General features: G+C 42.1%; 3 protein-coding genes across 5 annotated transcripts in view; 2 read left to right on the top strand and 1 right to left on the bottom strand.

Annotated features, from left to right (window-relative positions):
• The first annotated feature begins 1882 nt into the window (after window positions 1–1882).
• LOC147208392 (myozenin-2) lies at window positions 1883–10626 on the top strand. 2 transcript variants are annotated; one of them, XM_086134251.1, is made up of 6 exons: window positions 1883–1963; window positions 3042–3135; window positions 5019–5182; window positions 6430–6511; window positions 8289–8469; window positions 9976–10626. In XM_086134251.1, exons 2-6 carry the CDS (start codon window positions 3051–3053, stop codon window positions 10157–10159), a joined length of 696 nt encoding a protein of 231 aa, XP_085990377.1. In that variant the 5' UTR covers window positions 1883–1963; window positions 3042–3050; the 3' UTR covers window positions 10160–10626. The 2 variants fall into 2 exon arrangements, with proteins under 2 accessions (XP_085990377.1, XP_085990369.1); XM_086134243.1 differs by lacking the exon at window positions 1883–1963 and having other exon boundaries at window positions 3027–3135.
• rbm22 (RNA binding motif protein 22) lies at window positions 10615–15404 on the bottom strand. Of its 2 annotated transcripts, none has more exons than XM_086134223.1 (11): window positions 15314–15404; window positions 14011–14064; window positions 13902–13931; window positions 13675–13807; window positions 13477–13577; window positions 13068–13240; window positions 11981–12181; window positions 11738–11902; window positions 11575–11657; window positions 11217–11345; window positions 10615–11066 (listed from the first exon to the last, which is right to left on the bottom strand). In XM_086134223.1, the coding sequence occupies exons 1-11, from the start codon at window positions 15365–15367 to the stop codon at window positions 10912–10914; spliced, it is 1278 nt and encodes a 425-aa protein (XP_085990349.1). In that variant the 5' UTR covers window positions 15368–15404; the 3' UTR covers window positions 10615–10911. The 2 variants fall into 2 exon arrangements, with proteins under 2 accessions (XP_085990349.1, XP_085990358.1); XM_086134232.1 differs by lacking the exon at window positions 15314–15404 and adding an exon at window positions 14229–15288.
• Window positions 15405–18756: 3352 nt separating this feature from the next.
• The window catches only part of LOC147208390 (bifunctional heparan sulfate N-deacetylase/N-sulfotransferase 1-like), a 52192-nt gene continuing 43935 nt past the window's right edge, over window positions 18757–27013 (top strand). The window contains exon 1 of the mRNA XM_086134210.1: window positions 18757–18987. The gene's annotated coding sequence lies outside the window, so the exon portion shown is untranslated. The remainder of the gene's footprint in view (window positions 18988–27013) is intronic.

Genomic DNA, 27013 nt, shown 5'->3' with positions numbered 1-27013 from the left:
AATCTCAACAGAGATAAAAAGAAAAATATGCTTTCCTCCCAGATGTCTGCTGTCTTCAATGAATCAATCAGTGCAGTACATAAAATCCACTCTTAAGACCAACGGGATTCCACAAAGTGTGTCTAATTGTTTGCTATTACATTTAAAATGAATTAAACAAAAACAAAAAAGTTATGTGATGAAGAAAAATGACAAATCTGAAATGTTTAATGCATCCACAGAGACTTGTTGGGTCACAACGACACAGACATTTGACATTTTGAGGTTATGGAGTGCGGGCAAAGAACTAAATTGTGTATCAGAATACGTCCGCACCTAACACAAGAGGACAGGCTCAATCACCACCATCATGTTTGTCATTATATTTTGCACTTAAAGGCAAGATGTGATTTTCATATAAAAAAAATGTAGTCCTCCGCGACCCCCATGAAGAGAAGAGGATTAGAAAATGGATGGATATTTACTCTAAGTGTGTAACTGCACCATAGTCAATAAGCCTGAGCTAAAGTTAGAGACACACTATGGCGCTTTCTGACTTATGCACATGACTTTTGTCACTGTAGGAATGGAACTGGCATAAACCAAGGACCCTCTGTAGGTTGATTAATACAAAAAAAATTGTACATAGTCCTTGTAGCCCGCTACCTCTCTCGTCCACAGACCGCCGTTGGTGTCATCCACTGAGTCACTGCCTCACCTACATTTATGTCGTATGTGGTTCCACAGAATATCGTGGGCCATATGTAGGCCGTACTCATACGATGGGGGAGGGCCGCCTCATGCCAGAAAGCCCAACCCCGTGGGACATCTGATGTCAATTCAATATGATACATTAATTGAATTTTCAACATCAAATAGTTGTTAAATATATGTCGTGTGGCGCCTGTGATGTGCGCACTGTACTTGGTCTTGGTTTTTGCCATGCCCGAAAACCTACTTCAGAAAAATGAAGTGGAAAAAAAAATGTTTCACGCTATATCTCAACAAATCAATACAAAATAGGTCCTCAGTGCACACGTTACATATTATGTCTTTTTATACCATGTAGTTGCTATCTTATCTTAGCTGTGTGTGTTTATTGCACAGCATGTTTGCATGTTTGCACTGTGGATTGAGAGGAAGAAATTTCATCTGTGCTGCATGTTACACATAAAGCATATTTGACAATAAAAATGACCTTGACCTTGATGTTTTCATCCACTTATCTTTAAAGAATATTGAATGCATTTTGAAATAAATCACTGAAATCAATTGTTGGTCTTTATGTGGCCTGCTCTCATCAGCTACCGGAAACAGATGGAATAATTACATTCTACAATTTATAAATACTGTAAACCTTTGACCGAGAAATCCATCTACGTGTTTTCATTCACAAATTCCATCAAAAATTAAACTTTTGTGGAAAAAGAGGAAAACATACTGACACGATCATAAAACAGTTTTGGGCAATTAAGTCAGCAAGGAAGAATAATGGCTGCAGTTGCATCTTGACATAAAAGCTGGTGTCTCTTTGAGTAAATAAGATCTGAGAGCAGTTTGTGCAATTTTACAGGGGAAAGTGAAAAACAAAGTGACTAAGAATAATGTTTGTCTGTGCAGTAGAATAGTTGTTAGCCTGGACTAGATCCACTGTTGGCATTCCAGCTGTTATAAGGTATTCACATGCAAAAACACAGAATCAGTTTTTATTAACAAAGAGCTTTGAGTTCTGGAGGAAAATCTTTCTCCTCGCCCCATGCCCCTAATTACTCTATTCATCCATCCTCACTCATGTTAAAATAACCCGGTGAGCTAAGAGACCGAGGCATTTCGGGATGCGTTTTATGCGGGCTATTCCTTCTCTGTATGGGCAGTGTCACATTGCTGTGAGGGGGCTTCCTGTCCCAGTGCGGGATAAACCCCACAGTCATCCACATCAGCTCTGACACCCCACACACACACAGACAGACGACAGGACACTCAGGTAAGGCGACAGATGCAAAATTATTACGGCATACACAGACCATTAATCGTGGCCTACACACCCACTTCCTTTTTGCAAAAAAATGTTTGTGGTGGTTACTTGCAGTGCAGTGCAGCTGCAATGGATTAATTGTGATGCTGATTGTTAAAAGAGAAACGCAATCGTACAAATGCAATTGCTGCCACCTGTAATGCAAAATGAATGTTTCGTTTCATATAATGCATGTGCGCTGCTTGTAAAGATAGTGACGAGCCAGACGGATGCCTATATCACTGGATCAAAAGTCATATTGGATTTCATTTGGCTAATGAAATCTATTTTGGTGGACCAGTATTAAAGGGGGATGAAATTAAACAAGGGTGGGTGTCATGTATTCAAAAATCCAAAATCACCCTCGAAAAGCTTTCTTTTCTCCGTACTTGTGTATAATACGGCCCCTGGTTTGCTGATGCCCTTTGTTCTCAGAGTGACTGTTAAGAAAGAATAAATCTTTTTAAAAAGTGTAAATGCTTTTAAATCCAGGTTAAAAACTATGCTGTTTTGCCATCATGAACTAAGCAATTTGAAGCAGAAAATCTTTGGTGATTTAAGAGATGCGAGTGCACTGAATCATTCCAATTTAAAATATAGCGAGATACAAACTGCAATTGTCTTTTATTGTAGAGATATATCTTTGAAGGAAATGCCACATTTACAGTACCGACAAGTTCATTCACAAGCAACTCATTGCATCACACCCTCTCAAACTGATTCGAATGACATCGAATTGTTCACATCGCACCTCGTGTATCGAGTGGTCTTTTTTGGGCGAAATGCACACCGCCTTATATGCTCTAATGTGTCGGTTTTCATACAAAAAAATATATATAACAGTGATGAACGTGTCCCTTTGCAACTGACACATTTATTCACGTGTGCTTCAAGTTCTTCCTCCTTATTTAGCTGTAGATTCATCCTTGCAATCAATACATCTCCTCAGAACCACTACTTTGATGAATAAATTAATAAAGAGTATTTGTTTAACATTGCACTTAACCCTGCTTGGTTTTGAGAACTGAGCCATATGTCTTTATATCAGAGGGACATAATGATGTTCATGCAGTCAGGCCTGGATGACGTCACCAAGCAGAGAATGTTGCAGGCTCAGATGTTGTCTAAAGAGGCCAGAGGACGTAAGTAATGAATGTGACACACTTTCAAATGACCCACATAAACATGATACTCTACTTGGTGGTACAAGTAATGTAAAGGCTGCCTACAGACACTACAGAAGTGCACATTCAAATCTCCAACGCACCGACGTGTTCTCCAGAGTTCTCCAGTGTTCTCCCATCAGTTGTGTTTGTTCTCCAGTGTTGCCCCACTAACTCAGCTTTGAAAGAGTGTTCCCCTAAGCAAAATAGCGACTCCCATCAATGGATTTCATGCCCGGGCCGCTCCTTCAAATGCCCCAGCCTCTGCAAACACTTATCATGTACGGGAAATAAGGCTATCCTTTCGTTGGGAGCGTCTTTCATCTCGAGATTCCTATTTATATGCCCAGTTACCCTTCCAACGTCGGACAACAACAAACACACCCTCTGACATCATCTTGAGTCTATTTCAGTGTCCCTGCTAGGCCACGATAGCATACAAGAGGAGGTCTGTGGATTTCAACTCAGTTCTGCGTGACATTATTAAAATTGGCGCTCCCTTGTTGTTTAGCTCTAGAAGGAAGCAGTGGTGGCCCACATTTCGAGTGCAAGCTCAATTCTAATACCTTTTCCATGAAATTCTATTCATTTATTCACAGCAGTCTATTCGCTTCATTTCATAGCATTTCTCTTGGCTGCACTGCTTCCAATGCATGTTTGTGGATGTTAGATTTTTGTCCAATCAGATTTTGGCTTCTGTGCGATGTTCCCTCTAAGCTGCGTGTGTGACCAATTGTGCACTGCTCTCACCCTCTCAGCGCACCCTGTGACCCTGCCACGCACCACGCACACACATTACATTTCAAAACTCATTCCTTCATTTCCAGCTCAGTTTAATCTACAAAGAGGACACCACACCATTCCCACTTCCCTCACAGTTTCAGTAGTGAGACCTCAGTTGTTTTACTATAGTTTGAAGCATGCACTGACACACATACACTCCCTCACACGCAACACGGACGAGACGTCTCAGGAAGTCCAACCATGCATAGTTTATGAACCCCTTAAATGAGACTCTTTCAAGCGTTTCAGAGGCCAGCTGAGTGCAAGTTTTTGTGTTTTATTAAATGACGAGGGTTGCGGGCGTGCTAGAGCCTGTGCCAGCTGTCTTTGGGCAGTAGGCGGGGTACACCCTGAACTGGTTGCCAGCCAATCGCAGGGCGCACATAGACAAACAACCATTCGCGCTAGGAACAATTTGGAGTGTTCCATTAACCTGCCATGCATGTTTTTGGAATGTGGGAGGAAACCGGAGTACCCGGAAAAAACCCACGCAGGCACGGAAAGAACATGCAAATTCTACACAGAACCCTGCACATGTGGCGTCTGCTGCGAGAGGCCACTTGTGAGTTCGTCATACACAGTATAAATCCGTGTATGACGAACTCATACTAATTGCTTGATCAGAGCAAATCTTGCTATGGCCAACTGTGACGAGCACAACACATTTGCAGCAATCAACCGCCCTTAATGCATTTACTACACAGCATCTCAGGTGAGTATGATGTATTTTAGTCATGTTTTTAATTTTAATTTGATGCTTTTGTCACATTCTTAGATATATTGATTCTGAACTGCTCCCAATGTACATGGCACAGTTAAGTGCTGTTAAATTAGCTTTTTTGTTCAGCCTTAATAATTTCTTTAATTGAAAGAAATCAGCCACTGAAAGGCGCAGGCACCCAATGCACGGCTTGCCACCGATTGGAAGTACGAGGCTGCGGATACAGCTAATGTGGCATCGCATTAGTGTCATCTAATGCCACGCTACACATGCATGCAGGTGTTTCCTGCAGAGTAACCGCATGTGCGTGGATTGTGTGAATGCTTACAAAAGCACATTTGTCTTCCTGGTACGTCAGGGCGTCTGAATCTGGGGAAGAAGGTCAGCGTTCCAAAAGACGTGATGATAGAGGAGCTCACCCTGCCATCCAACCGAGGCTCTCGCATGTTTCAGGAGAGACAGAGGCGGGCTGAGAGATTCACGCTGGAGAACGCAGACAACAGTGCTTATAACACCATGAGTGTAAGACACAGACACACATGACTCATAGCAACTGATTCAAGTGCGAATGAAAAAAAAGATTGGAAATGAAAAAGAACAGCCTGAGTGGGCAATGAGTAGAGATCTGTGAGCTTCGTTACTGTCAAATTCTAGGATGAGAAGAAGAAAATGACCTATAAAAATCATATTTTGTAAATCAACTATTTTTTTAAACTTTTGCTCAGCAATACGTTAGATAATAATACACTCATTCATTTTCTCTACCACTTGACGCCATTAGGGCTGCAGGTGCGCTGAAATCCGAGCTGACTTCATACGGGTTACACTCTGCCCTGGTCGCCAGTCAATCGCAGGGCACATTTAGACAAACAATGGTTGGATGGATGACATCAGTCACACCTGTAGACAATTGCGTGTAGGTTTTCTCAGGGTTAACAGGGAACCGCCAGACTTCCCATTCTGTCTCCCTCTGTTGATCATTGTTTTGTTTATGTTCTACCAGACGGGTTGTAACTGGGGAACTATATTCCTTGTGTGTTTTACATCCTTGGCCAATAAATCGGATTCTGTTTGTGATTTCTCAAAACATGCATACTAGCTTGATTCAAGGCTCTAAATTGCCCATTGGTGTGACTGTGTTTGAAAATGGACGGCGCAAGAACATTTTGGCTACCCTTTGCGATTTGAATTCATAGTGCTCCGACAGTGTCATTAAGATTCAAATAACCTTTTCCATCCATCCATCCATCCATCCATCCATCCATTTTCCACCGCTTATCCGGGGTCAGGTCATGGGGGCAGCAGCTTTAGGAGGGAAGCCCAGACTTCCCTCTCCCCAGCCACTTCTTGGAGCTCATCCCGGCTATTCTTTTCAAAGATGGAATATTTGATACAGCTCTTTTCAATTGATCTCATTAATAAATTATGTAAAATCTATGGTGACGGAACAATATTTAAGATTATTTATACCTTCCTCAATTAGGGAGTCAGATCTATTCATCTCTTGTTACAAAAAAAAAAACTTTTCACGTAGTTTCTAGCTTTGGTAAATTTCACTTTGGCTGTATTGTTCACTCATATTAGGCACACCTTCAGTCTGTCGCATGGCTCTTCTGTTACAAAGAGTCTCAGAGGAAAGCTTGGATAACCCCTGTCCTTTCATACTTGAGAAAACTTTGCAGAATTGTGTCCCCTGTAGCTCCGAGGCATGATTAAACTGAACTCCTAAAACCCTTTGACTGCACCCAATCTAATTGTCCCCTTTTCAGGCCCATCCAGTGGCTGTTCCTCCCCCGCAAATCATCCAAAAGCCTCAGGGAGGAAAAGAAAACCACGCTTTCCCTCTCCCTGGTAAGCATAGTCTGGTCATGAACCTTCAGAAGACGGTAGCAAAGAAGGGCAGTCCCGATGTCCTCGCTCCAGGTAAATGATGCTGCACTGTGCCCAATGGACGCCGCAGTGTGACACGAGCGTAACGGCTAGTTCAGCCTAATGCTTGGGATGCCTGGACAAAGCCAAAGCTTGTAGAGTTTCTGCCTCATAGTCACAAAACAATGAAGGCATTGTTTTGATTGCCATTTTGTATGAATAATGTATGTTGTTCAAACTAAGATTTTGTGACCATCGCTGCTATTGCTGACAGTAGTGACAATTTGTTGCAGCAAAGTGTATATTAGAGCTGTTGTAGTCATACTAAATATGTGCAAGCAGTAAGTCTGAAGTCTTAATATTCAAGTTTCAAGCAAGTTTCTGATGAAAAATCCAGGTCAAGTCATTGCTTGGATTAAACAAGTCAGAAATCAAGTCCTACAATCTGGCTCAATCAAAGAACAACTGGGCAAACATGTAAACACAACACTTGCTTTTGCTTCCATGTTTCAGGAATTCTAAAGATATCGAAAATGTTTTCTATGTCGCCAAAAGGCCAATTTCTCTTTCATATAGTTTGCAAATTTGTTAAACTGGTGTTTGTGAGCTGGGTGACCTTTTACACTGCGGCTGACCACAATAAAAGGGCACAATGAAATGTCACTCAGAAAAACATTCATGATCTGAAGTAACCAATATTTTCCTCACACAGCGCAAGACATTTATGGCAGTAGTCTGCCTTGGCAGCCCAGAATAAAAGGACTCGATCCAGTTTTGCAAAACTTGTGTTGTAGGCAACCTAAGGCACACCTACAATCACGCTTGATCTTCTCTTGATGCAGGCTTCATCTTGATATGCCGTATTAGTGAAGTGGATTGGTTATCTTGGCAAAGGGGAAGTGCTCACGAACACAGATTGAGACAGATTTCTGAAAAATATTGGAGAGAAATAGGACTTTTGTGCAAATAGGAAGACTTACGGTAGATCTTCGGCATCAGATAAAAAAAAACCTGTTCAATGTATATTTGCACTGTCGTCACTATGCACTCATTGTCTTTACTTGCATTTTTTAGCTTATTGGCTAACACGTTTACGATCGTCGGTCTGTATAATACCTATTGACTTTTTTTTTTCTAAATTGATTTAATTTCTGTCCGATAATTACTCTGATGAGTTGCTTTCAGCAGTTTGACTGCTCACGTTAGTTTTGTTTTTCAGTATAAGGGCTGGGCACCTGGTTTGGCATGGATGAAATGATAAACTAAACTAAATTAAAAACTACATTGTCCCCCCAATTAAACACCTAACTACCACGAAACTAAACTGTGAAGTTAACATATCTTACTTGTCTGTAGGTTTTATAATGACGGATGAAGTTAGTTTTCTGTCTCATATCATTGAGTTGCAAAGGTTGCCAATCTTTTCCCCCCCCCCCCTTATTTTATCAAAAAATGAAATCCTTTGATCCAAATGTGCTCCCTTCATGATACTTGCTTCGCTAGCATAGGGCGCAAAATTTTTTAAAAAAAATTCAAAATCATTCATAAACGAAGCAAATGGAACACTATCTGGACAATGCTAATTTTGATCATGTGAACAGACAGTCAGGTCCAGTCTTTTAAATACCAAATGAAAGTCAACTCTTTCATAGGTTTTTGTCTGAAGTCCTAAAATTGTTGACTTAACTCGCTGAGGCCAATGACATTTTTACAAATCCTCATTCAATTGCCATTTTTAACTCAAGCTTTCGTTCATCAGGATACTCTGCCCCACTCAAGGAGATTCCCCATGAGAAGTTCAACACAACGGTGATTCCCAGATTCTATTGGTCTCCATGGAGGGAAGCTTTGCGGCACGACAAGGAGCTTCTGGAATCCCTCAATGTTCAGCTGCCATTACCAAAAAGTAATCAGCTTACCCACTACAGATGTTTCAACAGGTAAAGTTTGGGAAGCAGTGCCCTTGACTATCCTACCCCTAATTGATTAATTGAATAAGAGATATCTCAATACAATACACTTTTGTCTGTATAGTTTGTGCTGATTGGAAGTCGTGTCATTATTAGAGGTGGAAAGAGGTCATCCACGACCAACAGATGATCTAAGCACCACAATCATTTGGGCTCTCATCCATGTTTCCACAATTTAAATATTCAGACAGCGTCTGCTGTGCACCTCCTTGGACTGCAGCTGCATGATGGCTATTTTCAATCTCGACACTTGAGATGGCCCACTGGTGCTCAATTTTCAGCACTCGAGCAAGACATGAAGAATCACAACCATGGAAGAGGGTGAAATGAATCCGCACTGTGAGGAAAGACAAATATTGCTTTTTGGCAGATGGTGAACAAGACACGACCGACTTTATGACCCAAGAGGTTATGTTGTTCTGGGCATAGGCTCATCCATCTGTTTGTGTGTTTGCCACTTCCTAATTTGATATCGAGTAATTTTCCAATATCCCAACAACCTTTTTCATAACATTAATTTTAACACAATAGTTTGACAGCGTTTGCAGGTTTACATGAAAAAAAGCACCGATAATTCACAGATAATATGCACCCCCCCACCCCCCCCCCAAAAAAAAAAAGCCAGTCCACAAAGATCTGGATAAAAAGTGCACAGTGACGGCATTTTTTTCACTATTCAGACTGGCTTGGTTCTGCATATCAACTTTTTTCACGATGGGTGAATTATCTTCCATGGCATTCCAACTCATTTGATAGCAATCTAGTTGATCTGTTCAGACTCATCTCTATCAAACAACAAGAAAAGGTCATTTGTTGTGTTCATGTTATGCTCTTATTGCATTTTTCCAGAATTCTGGCTGTGGATAAGACTTCACCAAATTGAAGCTAGTTTTTAATTAAACATTTTTAGGGTGGGGTTTGGTGGCAACCCCCGTTTTTCATGAAAAAGACCTAATGGTGGTTTATACCCGCTTACCAGTATTCAAGAATTTGTGGGGGGTAAATTCTAGGGGTTGGGCTTTCACTGCAATTGAATGGGCATCAATTATTCGCAGGCCAGCCTGGCCCCTTTACATGGGATACCCTGTATTGCCTTTGGAGGGCCACATACATTGAAGTAGCAGGCCGGACCTGACCCCCGGGTCTGATATTCGACACAGATGACATATGTGGACATGATGTCGCCTTTATTCTGCCAGCCACTCTGAAAATGAGCCCCCTGTGGCTGGCTCTATTTACACCACCCAAGATTTTGATGAAATTGTGAAACCTCCATCAAGTCAGAGCTCAACTAATGGACAGACCAGCTGGTGATAAACAGGTTGAGTCATCCTGAATCCCATGTGGCCCTCTGCTCCTTATCAGAACTTCAATTCAATCAGAAACCTATCCACAGTAGATATTGACCGCATTTGATGGTACTGTGTGAGCAGCAGAATGCATTAAGATGAAACTCGTGTTTCCTTTGACTTTCAGGTCTCCCATGCCTTTTGGAGGTGCACTGTCCGGCAAGAGGGTGGTTCCCATTATAAGCTTCGAGGCCCAGGAATCCCAAAACCTACCCGGCGCCACTTTGGAGCGCATGTGTTATCGGCCTAATTTTAACAGAGCGCCCAGAGGATGGGGAGGTTTTCAGTGCCCTGAATCTAATGAACTATGAAAAAGGACGAATTAGCTCATGCCTCTGTTAGTTATCAGCAACAGCAGGGGGGAGGGGGGGAAAAAAACCCTTGCATTATAAAGTGGTTAGCTGCTACACTGAGTGGTCGCGGCAGCTGAAGGAAAGTCAGGATTTTGAAATAGTAATTTTCAGTCATGCACTGGATAAGCAGAATGCAGAAAACTGATCAGTCACAGCCAACACTCATTTGTACAGCATGATTGAATCTAGGCTAGCAAACATTGGATTTTCAAAAGATGGCAACTAATAACATGAGAATTTAAAAAACTTATTCCTGATCTTAACTTTTCCAGGAAATTGAACAAACTTTCCAGAAATGTACGACTTCTTTGGAACCCTAAGTCTATATCAATATTTTCAACAAATCTCTGTAATTTTTTACTTTTTTTCTGTCACATTGATTTTGATTATGAATGGAAACAGAGACTCAAGACTGAAATTAATATTTTTAATAGGTGAAAGAAATTTTCAAAGAAAGCCGATCAATAAACTAAGTCATTACACAGTGGAGTATAATCATTGTTAAAAACAAAAAACACATAAATGACAAACTGCACTAATTCAGTTGTGTGCTGCACCGCGGATGCAAAATAAACCTCATAATATCCTGCATGATGAATTTTGAAATTCCATTCAGTCCACAGCAGGTTCCAGGCCCACGGGCAGCATGGCGCCAGGTGTGACAAAAGGGAGGAAAGACAACCAATCAGAGTAGCGCTTGAGCCTTGACGCTAATCGCCGTGGCGTGCGCCGTGTGCAGCGTGGGCACCCATCCGCTGGGGATCCTGGGAAGGGTAGTGGATTTGACCTGGAGGTCTCATGCCCATGGGTGGGGGCATTGGTGGAGCCATGGGACCCATGGGGTGAAACATTGGCGGGCCAAAACCTTTGAAGGAAACGGTCAACACAACATTAAGTGTGTGTGTGTGTTTCAAATCCACCTAAAGCATATTATGACTCCCCCAGACGGATCAACATTAGCTTTTCATACAGGGGCTCGTATTAGAATGTGAGTAGATATTGGTTGTGAGTTTACCTGGAGGAGGGGGGTTGAGGCCTGGGGGTGGCGGCAGAGTTAGGTTCATGACAGCTGGAGAGGTGATCGGGTCCAGGTTGAAATAATTTGCTGGAGCTTCTTCATCAAGAGGCGGCGGTGGAGGTAATGCTGTCAAGTTGTCAGAGAACATCATCATCAACACTAATTCTGTGTTGGCATGTCAAACACATGCAGAATTAACATAAAATCAGTGAATACCCAAACTACAACCCGGGCTACTCGTGGCAGCATTAAATTTAAGTGTCGGGGGGGGGGGGGGAAGAGAGAGAGAGAGAGGAAGAGAGAGAGAGAGAGAGAGAGAGAGAAAGCGAGATAGTGGTGGGGCAACTGCACCCACCTCCCGGAAGTCCTGGCACAGGATCAAGTCTGGTACCCATTTCAGTAACTCCTTCGCCCTCCTTTCCTCTTGCTGCCTGAGATCTGAAACATTTTATAAATACACATTTTAAGGGTCTTCTGAACTGTTTCACGGAACACTGGCACCCACAATGATGTCTTACCTTCCCCACTTGACCGTGAGTCTCTGACCATTAACAATAAGCTTGTTGAATGACTTTTCTGCAGCCATTTCAGCAGCTTGACGTGTGGCAAACTGGATGAAGGCGCACTGCTGCCTTTGTACAATTGTGATGGTACGAATCTCACCAAACTGGTAGAAGAAGCCCCTAAAAACCAAACGGGAAAAAAAAGTCAACATCCAGCACTCTTACACAAGTTGTTTTGAAAAATGCAGAAATGCACACTTGAGATCTCCATCTGTCACTGTTTCACCAAGGCCGCCGATGTACAGTGTGGTGATGGATTTGTCGTCTGGGGGGTCCAGCCTGGGCATGGTCGAGGCCCGCTTCAGCAGCTTGTCAGCAACTGGATCATTAATGCCATAATAACGATCTTTGATGTTCTGGTCAGCGAGCGGGTCATCGGGATCGGTGGGCTTCTCATGCCTGTGTAAAACAACAAGGCATCAAGTGGGGCTACATTACACATTGCCTAGACAGCCATATACAGTGTGCCCTGCTATATCGCAGTTCGTGCCCCTGCTATTTTGCAGAATTTTAAGTAATCACTTTTTATTAGTTTTTGAAGTACCGGTATATAGCCCCTGGCCTACTTACAAACATCAGATGTATGAAAATGTCTGTGTTAAGAATTTGGATTTCTGAAAGTCCAGCTTTACAGTTACATGCCTTTAGGGGAGAACCACAATGTGCCACAACATACCCGGTAGCAATGAGGTCTTTTGGAAGAGGTACCACGAAGAAGAGGATCAATCCTGGGAAATAGTGCACTACCACAATTTGCTGTTTTCGTTCCAACAGACCAGAGAGAATTTATACCTGTAAGCATTGCTTTGTGCTCTGTTTCGTGGTTTTGCTCCGTGTGTGTTAAAAAAGGAGTTGCTTGGAGGACGATAATCACTGTAACATCTCTACTACTTTCTGTTAGCCAATCAGGTTTGGCATTGTAGCGGTCTTTCATTGAAATTTAATGGTTTGGTGGAACATTTTGGTATTTCAATATACAATATTTCATTCTCTTTTGTTCAATGTGTCAGTTTTGCAGTAAATTTCAATTGCTGGTGACAAACACGTTGACGCAAAGACGCTTTGGAGAACTTTGTGAGCGAGAATGATAACAAGCGGGAAGGAACACTTTAAAACACATGTTTTAAAATTCCAATAGAAAAAATATATGCATGGCAACTCTTGTCCTGCAGATTGTCAATGTGGGCCTAGACCGTATCAGCCAAAATAAATGAAGGCTTAGTAGAGTGCCTTCATGACATAATTGACACTGCAAGGATAGTCTGATGTGCGGAGTGCCATGCACCTGTAGGGACACTCTTCTCCTCTCCTACACTCTCCCTTAACCCAGAAGGAGCAGATGTGCGGACGGTTCCTCTTGTAGTACGGTGTTGTGCGGGCGAGTTTCAGCAACATGTCACTAGAGCTGGTTGCTTTGCCGACTTGACCGCCTGGCCGTGTGCCATCCGAAATGGCCAACTGGGAACAACAATGAAAATGGAGGACATATGAGGACTCAGTCAATAATCAACAATATTTCATTTATAAATACGCAAATTTATTTATAAAATTATAGGAATGGTATGTGTGCAATTCACAATGTTATTTGTACAATAAAATGTGGAATTTAAAAAGAAACAACATACAGAGTGAAAAAGTATTGGGGTTTTTTTAAGTTAATGTAACACTGGGCGCGAGTATGATAAATCAAATACCTCTCTCTCCATGTTCTGTGTAAAGTATTCTTTGTTCACATCGGAGCGAGGAATGTCATCTTTAATGGCGAGGCCAGTGTCTCGAACCTGGATGGGTAAACCTGAGATAAAGACCAAACACTTTGAGAGGTGAAACTTACAAGTTCAACGCTACAAACATAAGCAAAGGTGTAACATAAACCAAATCCAAACACTGACCATACTCCAGATCCAGCAGGCATGTCTGACAAACATTCTTCATTTTACTGCAAGTCTGACAGACTTCAGTCTTCTTGAACCGCATACGTGTCCCTGGACACCAGCGGAACACGGTAAAGGGCCGAGCACAGATCTGTGGGCAAAACATACAATCATTAATGCAGTGAAGATAACATGACATGTTCAAACTTCAGTTGCGTTTACTGCTTTAGAGTATAGAGGCATACCTTGCATTCTTTTCCATATTTCTCTTTGGTCTGGTGGGAGGGGAAAAAAGTGAAGTGTTACAAAAACACAAAATGAGATGATTCCTTGAAGATTCAAATGCTCACTCACCATTCGAATGTAAGGGTTTTCTCCTAAACATGTCTGACAGAGAATTGGGAAATCCTGTAAAGAAGTGTGATTTGGACACGTTTTATCAGCAATGGTGGGAAGAAACGTGCGACAAGAAACGTCAGTAGACTTTTCAGGCAAGGAATGAATGGATGGATGGATGGATGGATGGATGAGTTTTCTTTCATTCCCTACATTGTGGAAACAAATATCTTTACTTTTTACTGCTTTGCTGAAATGGGCTTGTCTTGTTTTTAATAGAGCACTAATTAGTCCAGTGGTTAGCACGTCGGCTTCACAGTGCAGAGGTACCGGGTTCGATTCCAGCTCCGGCCTCCCTGTGTGGAGTTTGCATGTTCTCCCCGGGCCTGCGTGGGTTTTCTCCGGGTGCTCCGGTTTCCTCCCACATTCCAAAAAAAAACATGCATGGCAGGTTGATTGGACGCTCTAAATTGTCCCTAGGTGTGAGTGTGGGCGTGGATGGTTGTTCGTCTCTGTGTGCCCTGCGATTGGCTGGCAACTGATTCAGGGTGTCCCCCGCCTACTACCCGAAGACGGCTGGGATAGGCTCCAGCTCCCCCCGCGACCCGAGTGAGGATCAAGCGGTTCGGAAAATGGATGGATGGATGGATAATTAAGTTGCTAATAGGAACATTACCCGGGGTGCAGTTTTTACCCGCCGTCGGACCAATTCATTGAAACGAAAAACGTATATGAGTAACTGTAATAACGTTTCCATTAGTAATTAAGTACATATGACAGTCTGAACATTTTTACGTTTGCTCAAGTACAGGAGTTTTATCTATACTTGAACTTTTGACGCGGTCTTTTTTTTTAAACACCAATACGTGCACTTTAGTTTAGTTTGCCACCCCTATTAGTCCCGTTAACCAAAGGCTACATCAACCCAGTTAGAAGTTCGTTGACATTCAAAATTGGCAAAGCCAGTCTGCTAACACTTGGCTCCGTTCAGTCATCGTCGCATTCAAACTGCCTGATGATGGTTAAACATGACTTGTTCAGCGGTTTGCCAACAGTCGATCGATCGCGGATACTTCTATCAAGTGGTTTGCTAGTGTGATGATTCGACATTTGAGCCAGTGTTCAGGCTCACGTGAAGAAAGGCTAGCATCCAATGTTACTAGCCGAGACCATAAGTTAGCTTGCTAATGCTAACTATCCGAGCAAAAAACGAATATATCTGTGGTAAAAGGGGGCGTTTTTTCAATGTAAAGTTATTCCAGAAGAAAAATGTTCCAACGGCAGCGTTTGATGTTTATAAAATAAGTACAGTAAAACGTACCGCGTCTTCCCAGTTCTGTCTATTGTAGGTGTTGGAGCCGAGGGACGTCGCCATTTTGCGAGGTATGATGTCAGACCGCGATGCACTGTGGAAGTGCCTCGTTTAGCCGCAGGGTGTCGCCCTTTCCAAGAGCCTTCCTCAAGTGGAACTGTCCACCACAAAAGCATACGTAAACGTTATCTGCAAAGGCATATGATGGTTAAGATTGATCAAATTCATTTCCAAATGAAAATATATAGGAAGTACTGTAGTAAAGTACGATACAAACTGCATGTTTTATCTGGCGTTTGAAAACCGACATCTCTGGTTTCTACTCCTTGGTTCATCACAACAGGCTTGTTTGTTCCTTTTTCAACCTCCACAGATGACGAGATGATGGGAAAAATAGACGCGGAGGAATGTGAACCAGGGGAATTAGCGAAAATTACGCAACAGATTAAGAGAAGTAAAATATTCCCCGTCCATGTCTTTATAATTAAGAGAATTATTTGATGTTGTCCGATACAGTAATCATTTGTAGCTAATATGTTTTTGTCTTTTTCTAGCCTCAAAACTACGACATGTTGGCGGTCTAAAATTCACTAATATGAAAACACACACACACACACACAAAAGAGGTGGTGTACATGTATTTTGCAGTTATCATTAGCTATTTCTGCATTTTTTTACCAGTCAATTCACAACATAAGGGAATACATTTCTTTGGTAATGTTTTTAGTTACTTTTCTTCTCAGCACAAAGAAGTCTAATGCAAAGTAATACATACCTGTCAACTTTTCGGAGCGCCAACCTGTATAAACTACCAAAAAAATCCTTATAAAGAGCAAAAAATCCTTATAACATACCAAAGCATTTTATATGTCAAAATAGCGGCAGAAAAAAACCCACGAAATTTTCAATGATATTTATTGTAGATCTCCATAATACAATGTCTGGTTAATGTCTAATCATCATTCTACTTAGTAGCAGTACTGTGTTCAGAGTTGTATTCCTGCGTTACTTTTTTGGAAAGTTGCCGGAAATGAAACCATTCGAGTAGACTAGCACCATTTTGGGCAAAAGCAAACGGAACTACCTGTTAGGGGAAGAAAAAAACCCGGAAAGTTTCAGAATCCGTATGATTTGTGCGATACGGCCATATACGTAAGATTCACCACAAAATCCGTATGAACTTTGGCTAAACCGTATGAGTTGACAGGTATGGTAATAAAAGAGGGAAACCATTTTATGTGCAGAGAAGTTTTTTTGTGGACCATTGAAAACAGGTATGGTATAGAATCGACAATACTTTTGTCCATAAGTACATTCCGAATCTTTACGTTTACTGGACTGTACTTTTACCCCGGTCTTTTTTACATATGGTATTTTGTACTCCTACTTTGGAACAGGATGTGAGTACGTTTGCCTCCTCTGCAAATCGTATCATCGTATGATAAAATGCTGTTGCTTTCTTAATGTCAAGTACATATATAAGAAAACTAGCTGAATCCCAAATGAGTAAACACTTGGTTACAGAGGCAATAGAGGACTCAAACAGAACCCAGGCTCTGTGGGGCGTCTGCTTCTGCCAGTTAGGCTCGGATGGAGAGTAGAAAGACAGAGGACTGCTCGCCCGTCAGTTACAGCACCCGGAGAAAACATATGCAAGCATGAGGGTGCGGGAGAAACATGCAAACTCCCTTAAGGAGCCCGCAATAAAGAGTGAAACACAGATCTGTTGTAAAATGTTGAAATTGTGTAAATTCAAAAAAGGGGTGAAGAGAAAGAGTGTATGAAATAGATGCACAGTAAGCCAATTCCTTTGTCTGCTTACAGTTTAGCTACCCACCCGTTCACTTCAGGTCAGAGTGTCTTTGCTGCGTGAAACTCCAATTAGTGGGGCACAGGATGTTTGCCATATCGGATTGGTAATAAGCCCCTGATGTTTAGTTAAGTTCAGGATGAGGTTGTGGAGAGAGAGATTAAATGGTGGATCGCTTTCTCGGTGTGTATGTCTCGACATTCAGGATATCATGATGAATATTCAGCTGTGTCTACAGTAAATTCCATGACAAACTGACAAATGTATCTCTGCCTTATTTCTGTTTCCCTTTCAGTGTAGTGTGCAGTAAAAAAAAAATTCTGAGTAGTTCTGAGCCATTTAATGAGGCGTGTGACCCTGTCTTCTCTGTCATGTGACGTGGATGAGACAACCAAAGCTGTTGTGAAGGACGGCTTTGTTTCGGATTTAGCCACTACCTAATGAGAATCACCACAACCTCATGAGTCACAAGGTCAGAGAACACCAAGGTGAGCAACATGTCAGCTACTCCAAAAATGATTATTCTGTGGTTGACTAGAAATTTCAACTTGCGTTTATGTCATGTTTACATTTAATTTACATGGAAATGCTGAGCCATAATTAGCACCATAATGTGTTTCTCATTGCATTGTACAAGAGAAATCCACCTCATGAGGTTCACTGCTAGGTCTTAAAAATATTGTATTATGCATACATTCACTTAAGATGGTCATTTAGCCATGATTTACATTCAGAGGCTGCTTCATTGGGTATACATCCCTGTCTGGTTAGTGGTGATATCCAGGACTATTTTTAAGACAATGTCCCTCAGAGGGCGGCACGGTGACCGACTGGTAAGTGATTTCGCGTCACAGTGCAAAGGTTTTGGGTTTGAATCTGGGCTTCGGCTTTCCTGTGTAGAGTTTGTATGTTCTAGCTCTACCTGCGTGGGGTTTCTTCAGGTACTCCAGTTTCCTCCCACATTCTAAAAACATGCACGGTAGGTTGATTGAACACTACATTGTTCCTCTGTGTGATTGTGGGTGTGAATGGTTGTTCGTCTGTGGTCGGCCGACAACCAGTTCAGGGTGTACCACGCCTACTGCACAAAGACAGCTGGGATAGGCTCCGGCCAGCCCGCGAGCCTTGTGAAGATAAGTGACTCAATTAATGGATGGATGCTCCTCAGATGCAGCTAAAACCAAAATGTTGCAACCACCAATTAGAACGGCATAGTGCAGTTCTACAACCACTGCAAATAAAAACTGCAACAATAAAATGAGAGATAGATAGGTAGATAAACAGATGGATAGATATATGACAGAAAAGTAGATTGTAAAACGGATGCCTTCAAACGTCAAATATACATTATCCTGAAGTCAAATTTAAGACTGCAAAGTAGCGAGTGAATGAGTAATCTTACCACGCTCTTGCACTATAGCCTTTCAAAACTATCATAAAATAAAATAGGCTAATCCCAGCAATACTGCATACTTATTCCCGTGTAGTGGGGATAGATATACACGCACTCAAACACAGTTCATCACGGTCAGTATAATCTCTTGACTGAAGTGCACAGATTCATTTAAACCGCGCCAGGAATATGCGCACACGCATCGTTTCTTTGCGGACTTTGGACAGCAGGCATGTGTGCAACCCGGGTGGGGGTGTGGATGTTCCAAAGCAGTGCCCTCTATGGACAGTTATGGAGCACTGCGTGTGCAGAGAGCTGCAGAAAGAGAGGGGGCATTCTCAGATTTCCCGACTTCTCCCAGCCGTTCCGCCGCTTCCACATCACCGCGGCGAGCCGAGACGACATGCGCCCAGCTCGCCTCATTTCCGCGGCCATTACTCAAAACAACGCACGATAACGGTTGCTGTAGCTCAAACTGAGGTGAGTGCATCGACGCCGAGCCGCTTCGTCGCGGTGATTTCGCACATGTTCGCCCCGCCGCTCACTCGCTCTCCCAAGCTAGGCTAGCAGTGTGTTGTTGGCGCAGGCGGAGAACGAGGCCAACCTTCGGCCTCTCCAAGCTCCCCGGGTTGGAAAACGGCAAGCCCCGGTGGTCGAGCGGCTCCCTTCGCCGCTTGATGAGACTTCATTTGGCGGCTGTAACGGGAGGGGGCTAGCCATATTGTCGATGTTTTGGTTCGGATTAGAGCCGCTATGCGGTTGCATAGCGGGATTTAGTCCTCGTTTATTCTGCAATGGAGCCGATCCGCCACAGACGATAACTTAGTCTTCCAACTTTGTAGCTTCTGCTGCGGTTTACTACACGGCCGCGAGACCATTGCGGTAAGTTAGCTTAGTCGGGAGTCGCGATTGACCTACAAATGTCACCGTATAATATTTTGCTATCAAGAATTTAAAAGGCCAAACTAGTTTGTGTGCAAATAATATTATAAAGGTCGACACGGCTCCCTGACAAAGGTGGATAAACACGAGATGTAACGGCTGGTTTACGTTTCATTTTCCCCAAACGACAATGGGGAGTCATTCAAGCTCGCTTGACAGAGGTGATGCTTCAGACCATTTTGGAGGTACCTGTAGAAAATGTTTTGTATATTTCTGCACACTTGCATGGCACAATTGTTGGGTTAGCTGTTGAAAGTACACGCATGCGTTAATATATTCTTGCCATGTGCCTTGGTGAGCATTGTGTAATGTTCTATCGTTGTATTTTTCGGTTGTCTAAACAATGTCGCTCTACTTTGTTTTGTGCGATGGTGTGAGGTTAGAGCACACGCCTACCTCTCCAAGAGAACTTATCATGAAGTATTTATAAACATTAGGCTTTCCACAAGCAGTAAAGAGGCAGTCCAGACCTGCCTGAAATCTCTTGCCCCTAGGTGTGCATGCGTGCATCCATCGGAGAAGGATTGCTAAAGAGCAATGACTCACGCCCAGGATGTGTTTGCCAAAGCCCCTGCATTTTACAGTTTTTTTTTTTGGTCACAGATCTTTGTGTTTTCCGTAAATGATTTAATTTGCATGATGGGTTTTAAAGAAATTTCAAAAATTATGGTGGGCTGAATCTTTCCGTTGTGTTCTGTTTATCTTTGCCAAATATTTGTGTGGTGGTTCTAACGTTCCATCTGACTGCTCCCACTGGCTGCCAAACCTGCTGTGATCTAGCATGTCGGCTTCATGAAGGCTGCCGCAGTCATTTGATAGTGTTTTATCAACATCTCTTACAATAGATACCTGTATATGCCTGTTAAAAGCTGCAGCTCCTTAATCATAATGCCTCAGCCTCGTAAAGCACACAAAGGATGACAGTATGTCTGATCAAATGGTGACATTCAGTGTTTGGTGAACATCGCAGCATCAGATTATGGTTTTTGTGCTTTCGTGTAAAGCAAAGAAAAAAGAAAAGGTTGCTTTTTGTCAGTTGCAGCTTTGATTGGATTGTTGTGACATGAAATTTTCTTGGAAGAGAGATTGAATTAAATGGCTCTGCAGTTACTGTCCCATCTCGTATATTAAGTAAGCTGCAGTGCCTAAAACGTCCTCTGTATTTTTTCATGTCATCGTTCCTTGTTGCCACACTGTGTTTAGGGTTGAACTCATAAAAATAAATAAAAAAATACATAAAATAAAATCAAATAAAGTAGGTGGCTCAAGGCATTTTTCCAATACTCATATTGGAATACCCCTCAACTCTCTCCACTGGGTATAAACACTGGTTTGTACCTCACGATTGCCTCTTTTAAGAAGAGATCGTGCAAAACTGACATAATGGAAGATCCTGCATCTATCCGCGAGTGACTTTTACACAGAATCCCAAATTGCTGCAGCTGTGCGTGCTTTCACACGGCGATAGCTCAGACCCCGGTGCCAGCATTGCAAAATATCCAACCTTCATCACGGCTCCGATGCTGCCTTAGATGGCGTAAAATTGACGGCTCAACTTTGTGCTCCTGTTTCAGCCTGGTGCTGTTTAGACAGTATACGAAAAAAAAGCTGAAAAATGCTGACTTTTGTAGGCAGCATAATAGGGCTTCTCTCTCCCAGCAGTATTCATTCCTGTTGTTCTAGCTTTACATTATTTTCCGGGGGAAATTGACCCCAAATAAGAGATTGACACACAGTGAAACTTTTGGATGAGCAGGAGGTAAACTGCACATGTAATATTACATAAACCGAGGTCATTCTCCATGCTGGACTGTTGTTGGCTGAGAAATGATTTATTATTTTTGGCTGGGGCTACACTATTGCGACTGATGTTCGTGTAAGTACATTTCAAATATCATAACACAACTAAGTATTAGCAAATGATCTGTTACCATTTGTAATCGTCTGGAAAACCTGGACAGTGGTGTTTGAATGGTGCAAGCCTCCATGAGATTATTGGCAGGCAGTGAGGGTATGCACATGTGTGAGTGGCTGGACAGGCGAGCGATGCGGCTGAATGCTACAGTATGCAGGCGGGTCAGATTACTGAACGATTAGCCATGCCGGCCCAAGGAAATGATTTTCCACTGTCATAGTTCCCAAGACGGATTTACACAGGCTGACGTTTCAGAGATACTAAATACAGGCCCTATTATTGCACACTGCAACTCTTTGACTGATTTACCATTGTTTGACTTGAGGTGTCATTTGAATTGGAGTGTTTTGAAGCAAGGGGAAAGGGAAGTACAAAACATGAGCCAACAGTGGCGAAAGTTTGATTGCAACCCTGGAGGTTTACCCTTTTACACTTTGGGATAAATGTGTCATCAGCCAGTCAAAAAAAGAATACTAAAACGGGAAACTACCCTCCATATTCCATTGTGACAGACAAAATTTGAGCGTGCGTGAGGGCCTTTGGTGGAATTCAGTTGAACTTAAGCGTTGACCCATAGCGAAGGGATGAAGACTTTGGGAGAGGCTAGCAGCTGGAGGTAGGGCCGTGTTTCCAAGGTGCATATCCCCCTGAGGCTGGAATCTGATACATTCCAGAGGTTCCCCTATTCAGATGAGCAACTGTGACAAGGGTGTCGTATTTCATCTGATGGCACATGATTGGAGTTTAAATACTGGCAAGTCAAAAGTTGCGGTACAATCACCTCTGTGTTGTCTGAGGAGAAAATGCATTTTATATCCCTACTTTACATCATGTCATTGTCCTTTTGGTCAGTCTTTTGTTCTTTCGCATTAGTTAGGCATTACGACCAACAATGACATGAGTTACGCATTATAGCCAACAGTGAGCAATGTGACACTTGGTTAGAACTCTTGGCCAGAGGTTACATGTATATGTAGCTCAAGGCCTGAAAATTTGGTTCCTCTGTTATACCCCAAATTAATGAAAATGTTTCTTGTATTGGCATTGAAATAAAGAAAATAAACGAAGAAAACATCAAACATGCAATTACCACAATGTGCATGAATCAAAAATAAATTTTCCAAGAAATTGCAGTGGCTTTTTGATAATCAATAAAAATAGCCTTGAATGTTTTACTCAAACATTTTATAAAATAGAAGTTGACCTGCAACACATTTTAGGACCCAACAATAACTTTGGAAAACTCCACTCTCCACCATCATACTCAATATTTTCTTATGACCAAAACTCACTCATGCTACAGATCGAGAAAGCACAAGTATTTCAGGGGGTTTCCTGACTCAAATTGAGACAGAGGTAGTACCATCCGGACCATGCGCCATCCCTTGCATGTATTCTGTAAATTCAACGGATTCACTTAATTTTATAGGAAACATACATTAAGAGGTCACATAAGAATGTGAGTATCATCATGTTAAAACATTCATTTATGATAACTTGCATCGGAGAATGATGGACTCGTTGCTTGTGCGGTGGGGCCGCTACTCAATTTTGAACACAGGAAAAACTCTATATTTTCTCTGCCTGTTTCTATTAGACAGCGGTATGACGCGCTACTGTTAGATCAACACTCGTGATACACTTTTATCATCATAACAATCTCTGCAGTCTCATGTTATCGGCTCTTTAACATTTTCAACTTCTTAAAGTAGCTGTGCAATATACCAATACAAAGTAATCCCTCATTTGTCCTGGAAATGATGTTCCATCAATGAAATCTTGAAGTAGCAATCATACATTTGTTTTATATTTTTATTTTATATTAATATATATATCCTGTGTGTATGTGTGTGTGAGAGAGAGAGAAATAGATATTAAATATATATCCTTTGTGTGTGTGTGTGTGTGTGAGATATTAAATGTGTGTGTGTGCGCTCACGATACTGTATTTGTGACTGGCTGAATGTGTGTGAGGGGGCTGGGTCTATTGGGGAAGTCAGACTCAGTAAATGTGTGTATAGTTGGTTGGCTGTTAACTGGCTAAACTGTTAGCCTCTCTGCATTGAGTGAGACTCTGTCAGTTGCGGCAAATGACAGTTTGTGTGTGAATTTGAACTTGTGCATTATTTTACTTTTGTTCAATAAAGCGATTGAAAGTGCACCAGTGAGTTGATCCCTAATTTTGGGCATTCTGACTTTTATGCTTTATTATTTTATGCTTTATTTAGTTATTTTCCTCCCGGTTCGCATTTAATACTTGGCAAAAACAGGCCGCGCATGTAGAAAAGTAATCACCGCAAAATTCTGTGACAAAATCTACAACGTTATATGTGTAGCAGTGAAGCTGTAAAAAGGGAAGCGAGATTTTTGGTTTGACTGCACAGTGTATTATAATGCAATATGAACCCTGTATCAGATAATTATTTTAGATTTCCCATGCTGCTGACAGAGGGAATGCAGCCGTATTTTCTTTTCATCCCCGTTTGGCTATCCCTTGCTGGGCCACCTGTTTCGGACGGTCATTTGTGGTCTGTGTGGCATTGTCAAGAAGCAGTCTTGTATTTGTTTTTTTATTCACTTTATTTTCCGTTCAGGACACAGAGCTAACATGGCATCCATATCCACACAACTTCACTTTCTTCTTCGTCTCTTAGCTGCATCTCTTATCTTTGTATTCCTTCTACATTGGTATCGTTTGTGTTCAAATACCATCACCGTGTAAGCCAGGATCTTCTAGAACAAGCTTTAAAAAATTGTTCCTAAAATTCAACTTCCTGAAAAAGTTAATCTTCAAAATATTCACGCTTTTACTTGTTAAATGGTAAACTGTACACATAAATCACTTTGTTGTTCTTGTATTGATTTTAATTTTGGGGAATTCTTCGCATTCCTCAAAAATGGTTGTACAGATACTTTGAATTGCATTTATTTATCCACTGAGTTGAAATGTCTTTTATTTATCTAAAATATGTTTTTAATTAAAAGAAAATTGCTATTCTTTCCACGACCGGATGTCTATCCTTACCTGGACATAAAATGAACTATTTTGGGATGTCAAATAGGTCCATATTGCACAGTAGTACCTTGAAGTGCTGTTTTATTTAGTTGACAAAAACAAGTAGTCAGCGATTAATGGACTTCATCTCAGCCATGCGGATGGACTCTTGAGGTGCAGTGTGTTCGCTCTCTTGGCAAGCTCTGTCCCGGTAATGAACCCATTTTCGGAGATGTCAACCGGCAGTAATAAGAATGCACCACTTCACTGGAGGATATTCTAACCCTCTACTCATCATAAGTGCTATCAGCCATCAGGTATGACTGATAGCGCACGCACACCTCTCGTCTCCATTTTGCCATTCAGCAAACTCTTTCCCGAGGCCAGCCTTGTTTGTGGAGATGGACATGTCTTTTCAAACATTGTTGTCTTCTTCCTTTGAATGTGTATTATGGTTAGAATCTTGAGTTGTTTCAAGATGATCGTTTCACACAGTTTGCCCAAGTCACATGGTATATAGCTTGTGTGTTGTTGGTTTTAGTCTGATTGTTGCTCACCAGTGTGATCAAGGAGGGCAGACAGGTGGGCATGAGTTGGGGGGAGGGGTGTCTGCATGTTTATCCAGTTGTCTAGTGGGCCTGGCTGAGGCCACACATATTCTCTTGCCTCATGTCCTCAATAACGCTTGACATCTTTAGCTTTTCACCACTGAGTATGTTTACATGCAGTCAATAACCCTTTCAAAACCCAAATATTGGCAGTATTCAGATTTTCTTGAATTGAGAGGGGCTGGTGCTGAGACTGCAGGAATGGTCCAAGATGGGTAAATGGAGGAAAACAACACTTTGGGTAGATGTTCTTGTTGAGGAATTAGCACTTTAACTTGGCTAAAACCTAACAAAAATTAAAATAAAAGTTGATTTTGCCTAATATGGCCCCTTTAACAGTTTTTAATCACACCCATTTAATTCTATTCCATTCAATTGCATTACACCAAATTCCAGATCTGTTTGCCTCTCGAAACAGGATCCAAGCTGTGACCTGTTGTCATGGGAAAGAACCGTGTTGGCTGTAGAGCAGGTAGAGGTGTGTGCATGCATGTGTGTGTTTACAGTACTGCCATGATTGGCGGGTTACACTGTGAGGAAAATGAGGAGTGAACACTTAGAGTTTCTGTCTGTCAGAGTTTCCAGTTGTACTTCATTATTCTGCGATAATAGACTGCCTGGACATCCATGCAGCATAAAATCTCGTCAGTGTCTAGAATCGCCCCGCATTCTTGAAGGCAGACCAGGACATGGCATCATGGCATCCCACCAGGACGGAGTAAACTTAAGCAGAGCTTCTAGTGCCCGGTGCCCTCGCTTTCCTGTCTCCAAGCCCCAAAGCAGAGCCAGCTGCCACAAAACAGAAAGTCGTCTGGTGTCTAGTTGGCTCCAATCTGTGAATGAATTTGGCTGGAGTGCAACAAAAGCAAAATACTGCAGCAAGTGAGTGCTCTTGACCACATATAAGAATTTGAGTGGAATGCTTGGGTTTGGGATGCTGTGGCTAATATCTCTTCATTGCATATATACCTTTTAGTGGTGCCTCCATCGATTGGCCACTCAGGATGAGTGGCAGATTTTCATGGAAAAGTACGTGTTCGCTATGTGTCGATCAATGCCTTCACACAAAACGATCACCCGCAGCTCGTACTTTGCAGCCTGCAGACAAATAGGGACCAGCCTGCGTGCAGTGTCCCCATAATGTTTGTGTATTTACTGTACTGTCAAGTTGAAATAATGTCCTGGTTTTGTATTCTAAAGGGATGGAAATGTGGACAGTTTCTAGTTAAACAAAGGCTCTAAACGTTTACTTCATTATTACAATAGTTGTTGATTAATTAGATAATCGATTAATTTTCACAGCACTAGCCAGATTCTTCAGTGGAACAGTCTGACGTAAGAGTTGGATTTGTTTGTTTGTTGGAATAAATTGCCACACTGATATGATGTCAAATAATTTTTGAAGCCTACACAGCTACCATGTCCAGCCTGTGAGGTTCCAGACCAACAGCTGAATAGATCTGTACTGCTTGGTTATATTATGCCATGGAAACAATAACGTGCGAGTCATTTCCAGGTCTGTTCATAGACTTTAATAACAACTTGACCACAGTTACTGGTATACCTTTTCCCCGTTTTGAATTGTGGAAACATTTGCATGGGTGCCAGTCGGAGGTTTAGCTACTGGCTGCCGAAAGAGTACCCTTCACTGATCCGAGGCCCTGCCCTGTCTGCCAAAACTGTTTTCGCTCTTCCTTTATGGGTGATGTGTGATGTGTGTCCCACTGGACAGGACAGGTGTCGGAAAACCAGAGGCTCAGTACAGACATCCCAGTGGCACCCAGGCTGGAGGGTGACTCGAGATTGCAAATGACTGAGCTTTGTTTTGCCAGTTCTGTTCAGGATCTTTGAACACAGTCGTTTGTGTGGGGGTTACGGCTGGTTGCTCCCAGTGGGATGCGCTAGCGCTGAAAGCATTACAGTCTGACAAAGGGGCTTAGAATATATTTGAGAATAGGAGCAAAAACCACTGCAAACCGTCATATTGGCCTACACAAGGCCAAAAACACAAACCATGCTATAGCCCCCACTGTTTAAGTATTTAAG

This window comes from Hippocampus guttulatus, chromosome 2, assembly GCF_054856545.1.
Source record: "Hippocampus guttulatus isolate MCC_2025c chromosome 2, RoL_Hgut_1.0, whole genome shotgun sequence".
NCBI lineage: Eukaryota > Metazoa > Chordata > Actinopteri > Syngnathiformes > Syngnathidae > Hippocampus > Hippocampus guttulatus.
This window is presented reverse-complemented; position numbering and strand designations above follow the sequence as displayed.

Coding starts and splice junctions, on each gene's coding strand:
- rbm22 (XM_086134223.1), bottom strand. CDS start 15,367: ATGGCGACGTCCCTCGGCTCCAACACCTACAATAGACAGAACTGGGAA. Junction 13,241..13,476: donor CACAGAACATGGAGAGAGAG/GTATTTGATTTA, acceptor TGTTGTTCCCAG/TTGGCCATTTCGGATGGCAC. Junction 12,182..13,067: donor GGAGAAGAGTGTCCCTACAG/GTGCATGGCACT, acceptor TGTTTTACACAG/GCATGAGAAGCCCACCGATC.
- LOC147208392 (XM_086134243.1), top strand. CDS start 3,027: ATGTCTTTATATCAGAGGGACATAATGATGTTCATGCAGTCAGGCCTG. Junction 6,512..8,288: donor CCACGCTTTCCCTCTCCCTG/GTAAGCATAGTC, acceptor TTCGTTCATCAG/GATACTCTGCCCCACTCAAG. Junction 8,470..9,975: donor CACTACAGATGTTTCAACAG/GTAAAGTTTGGG, acceptor TTTGACTTTCAG/GTCTCCCATGCCTTTTGGAG.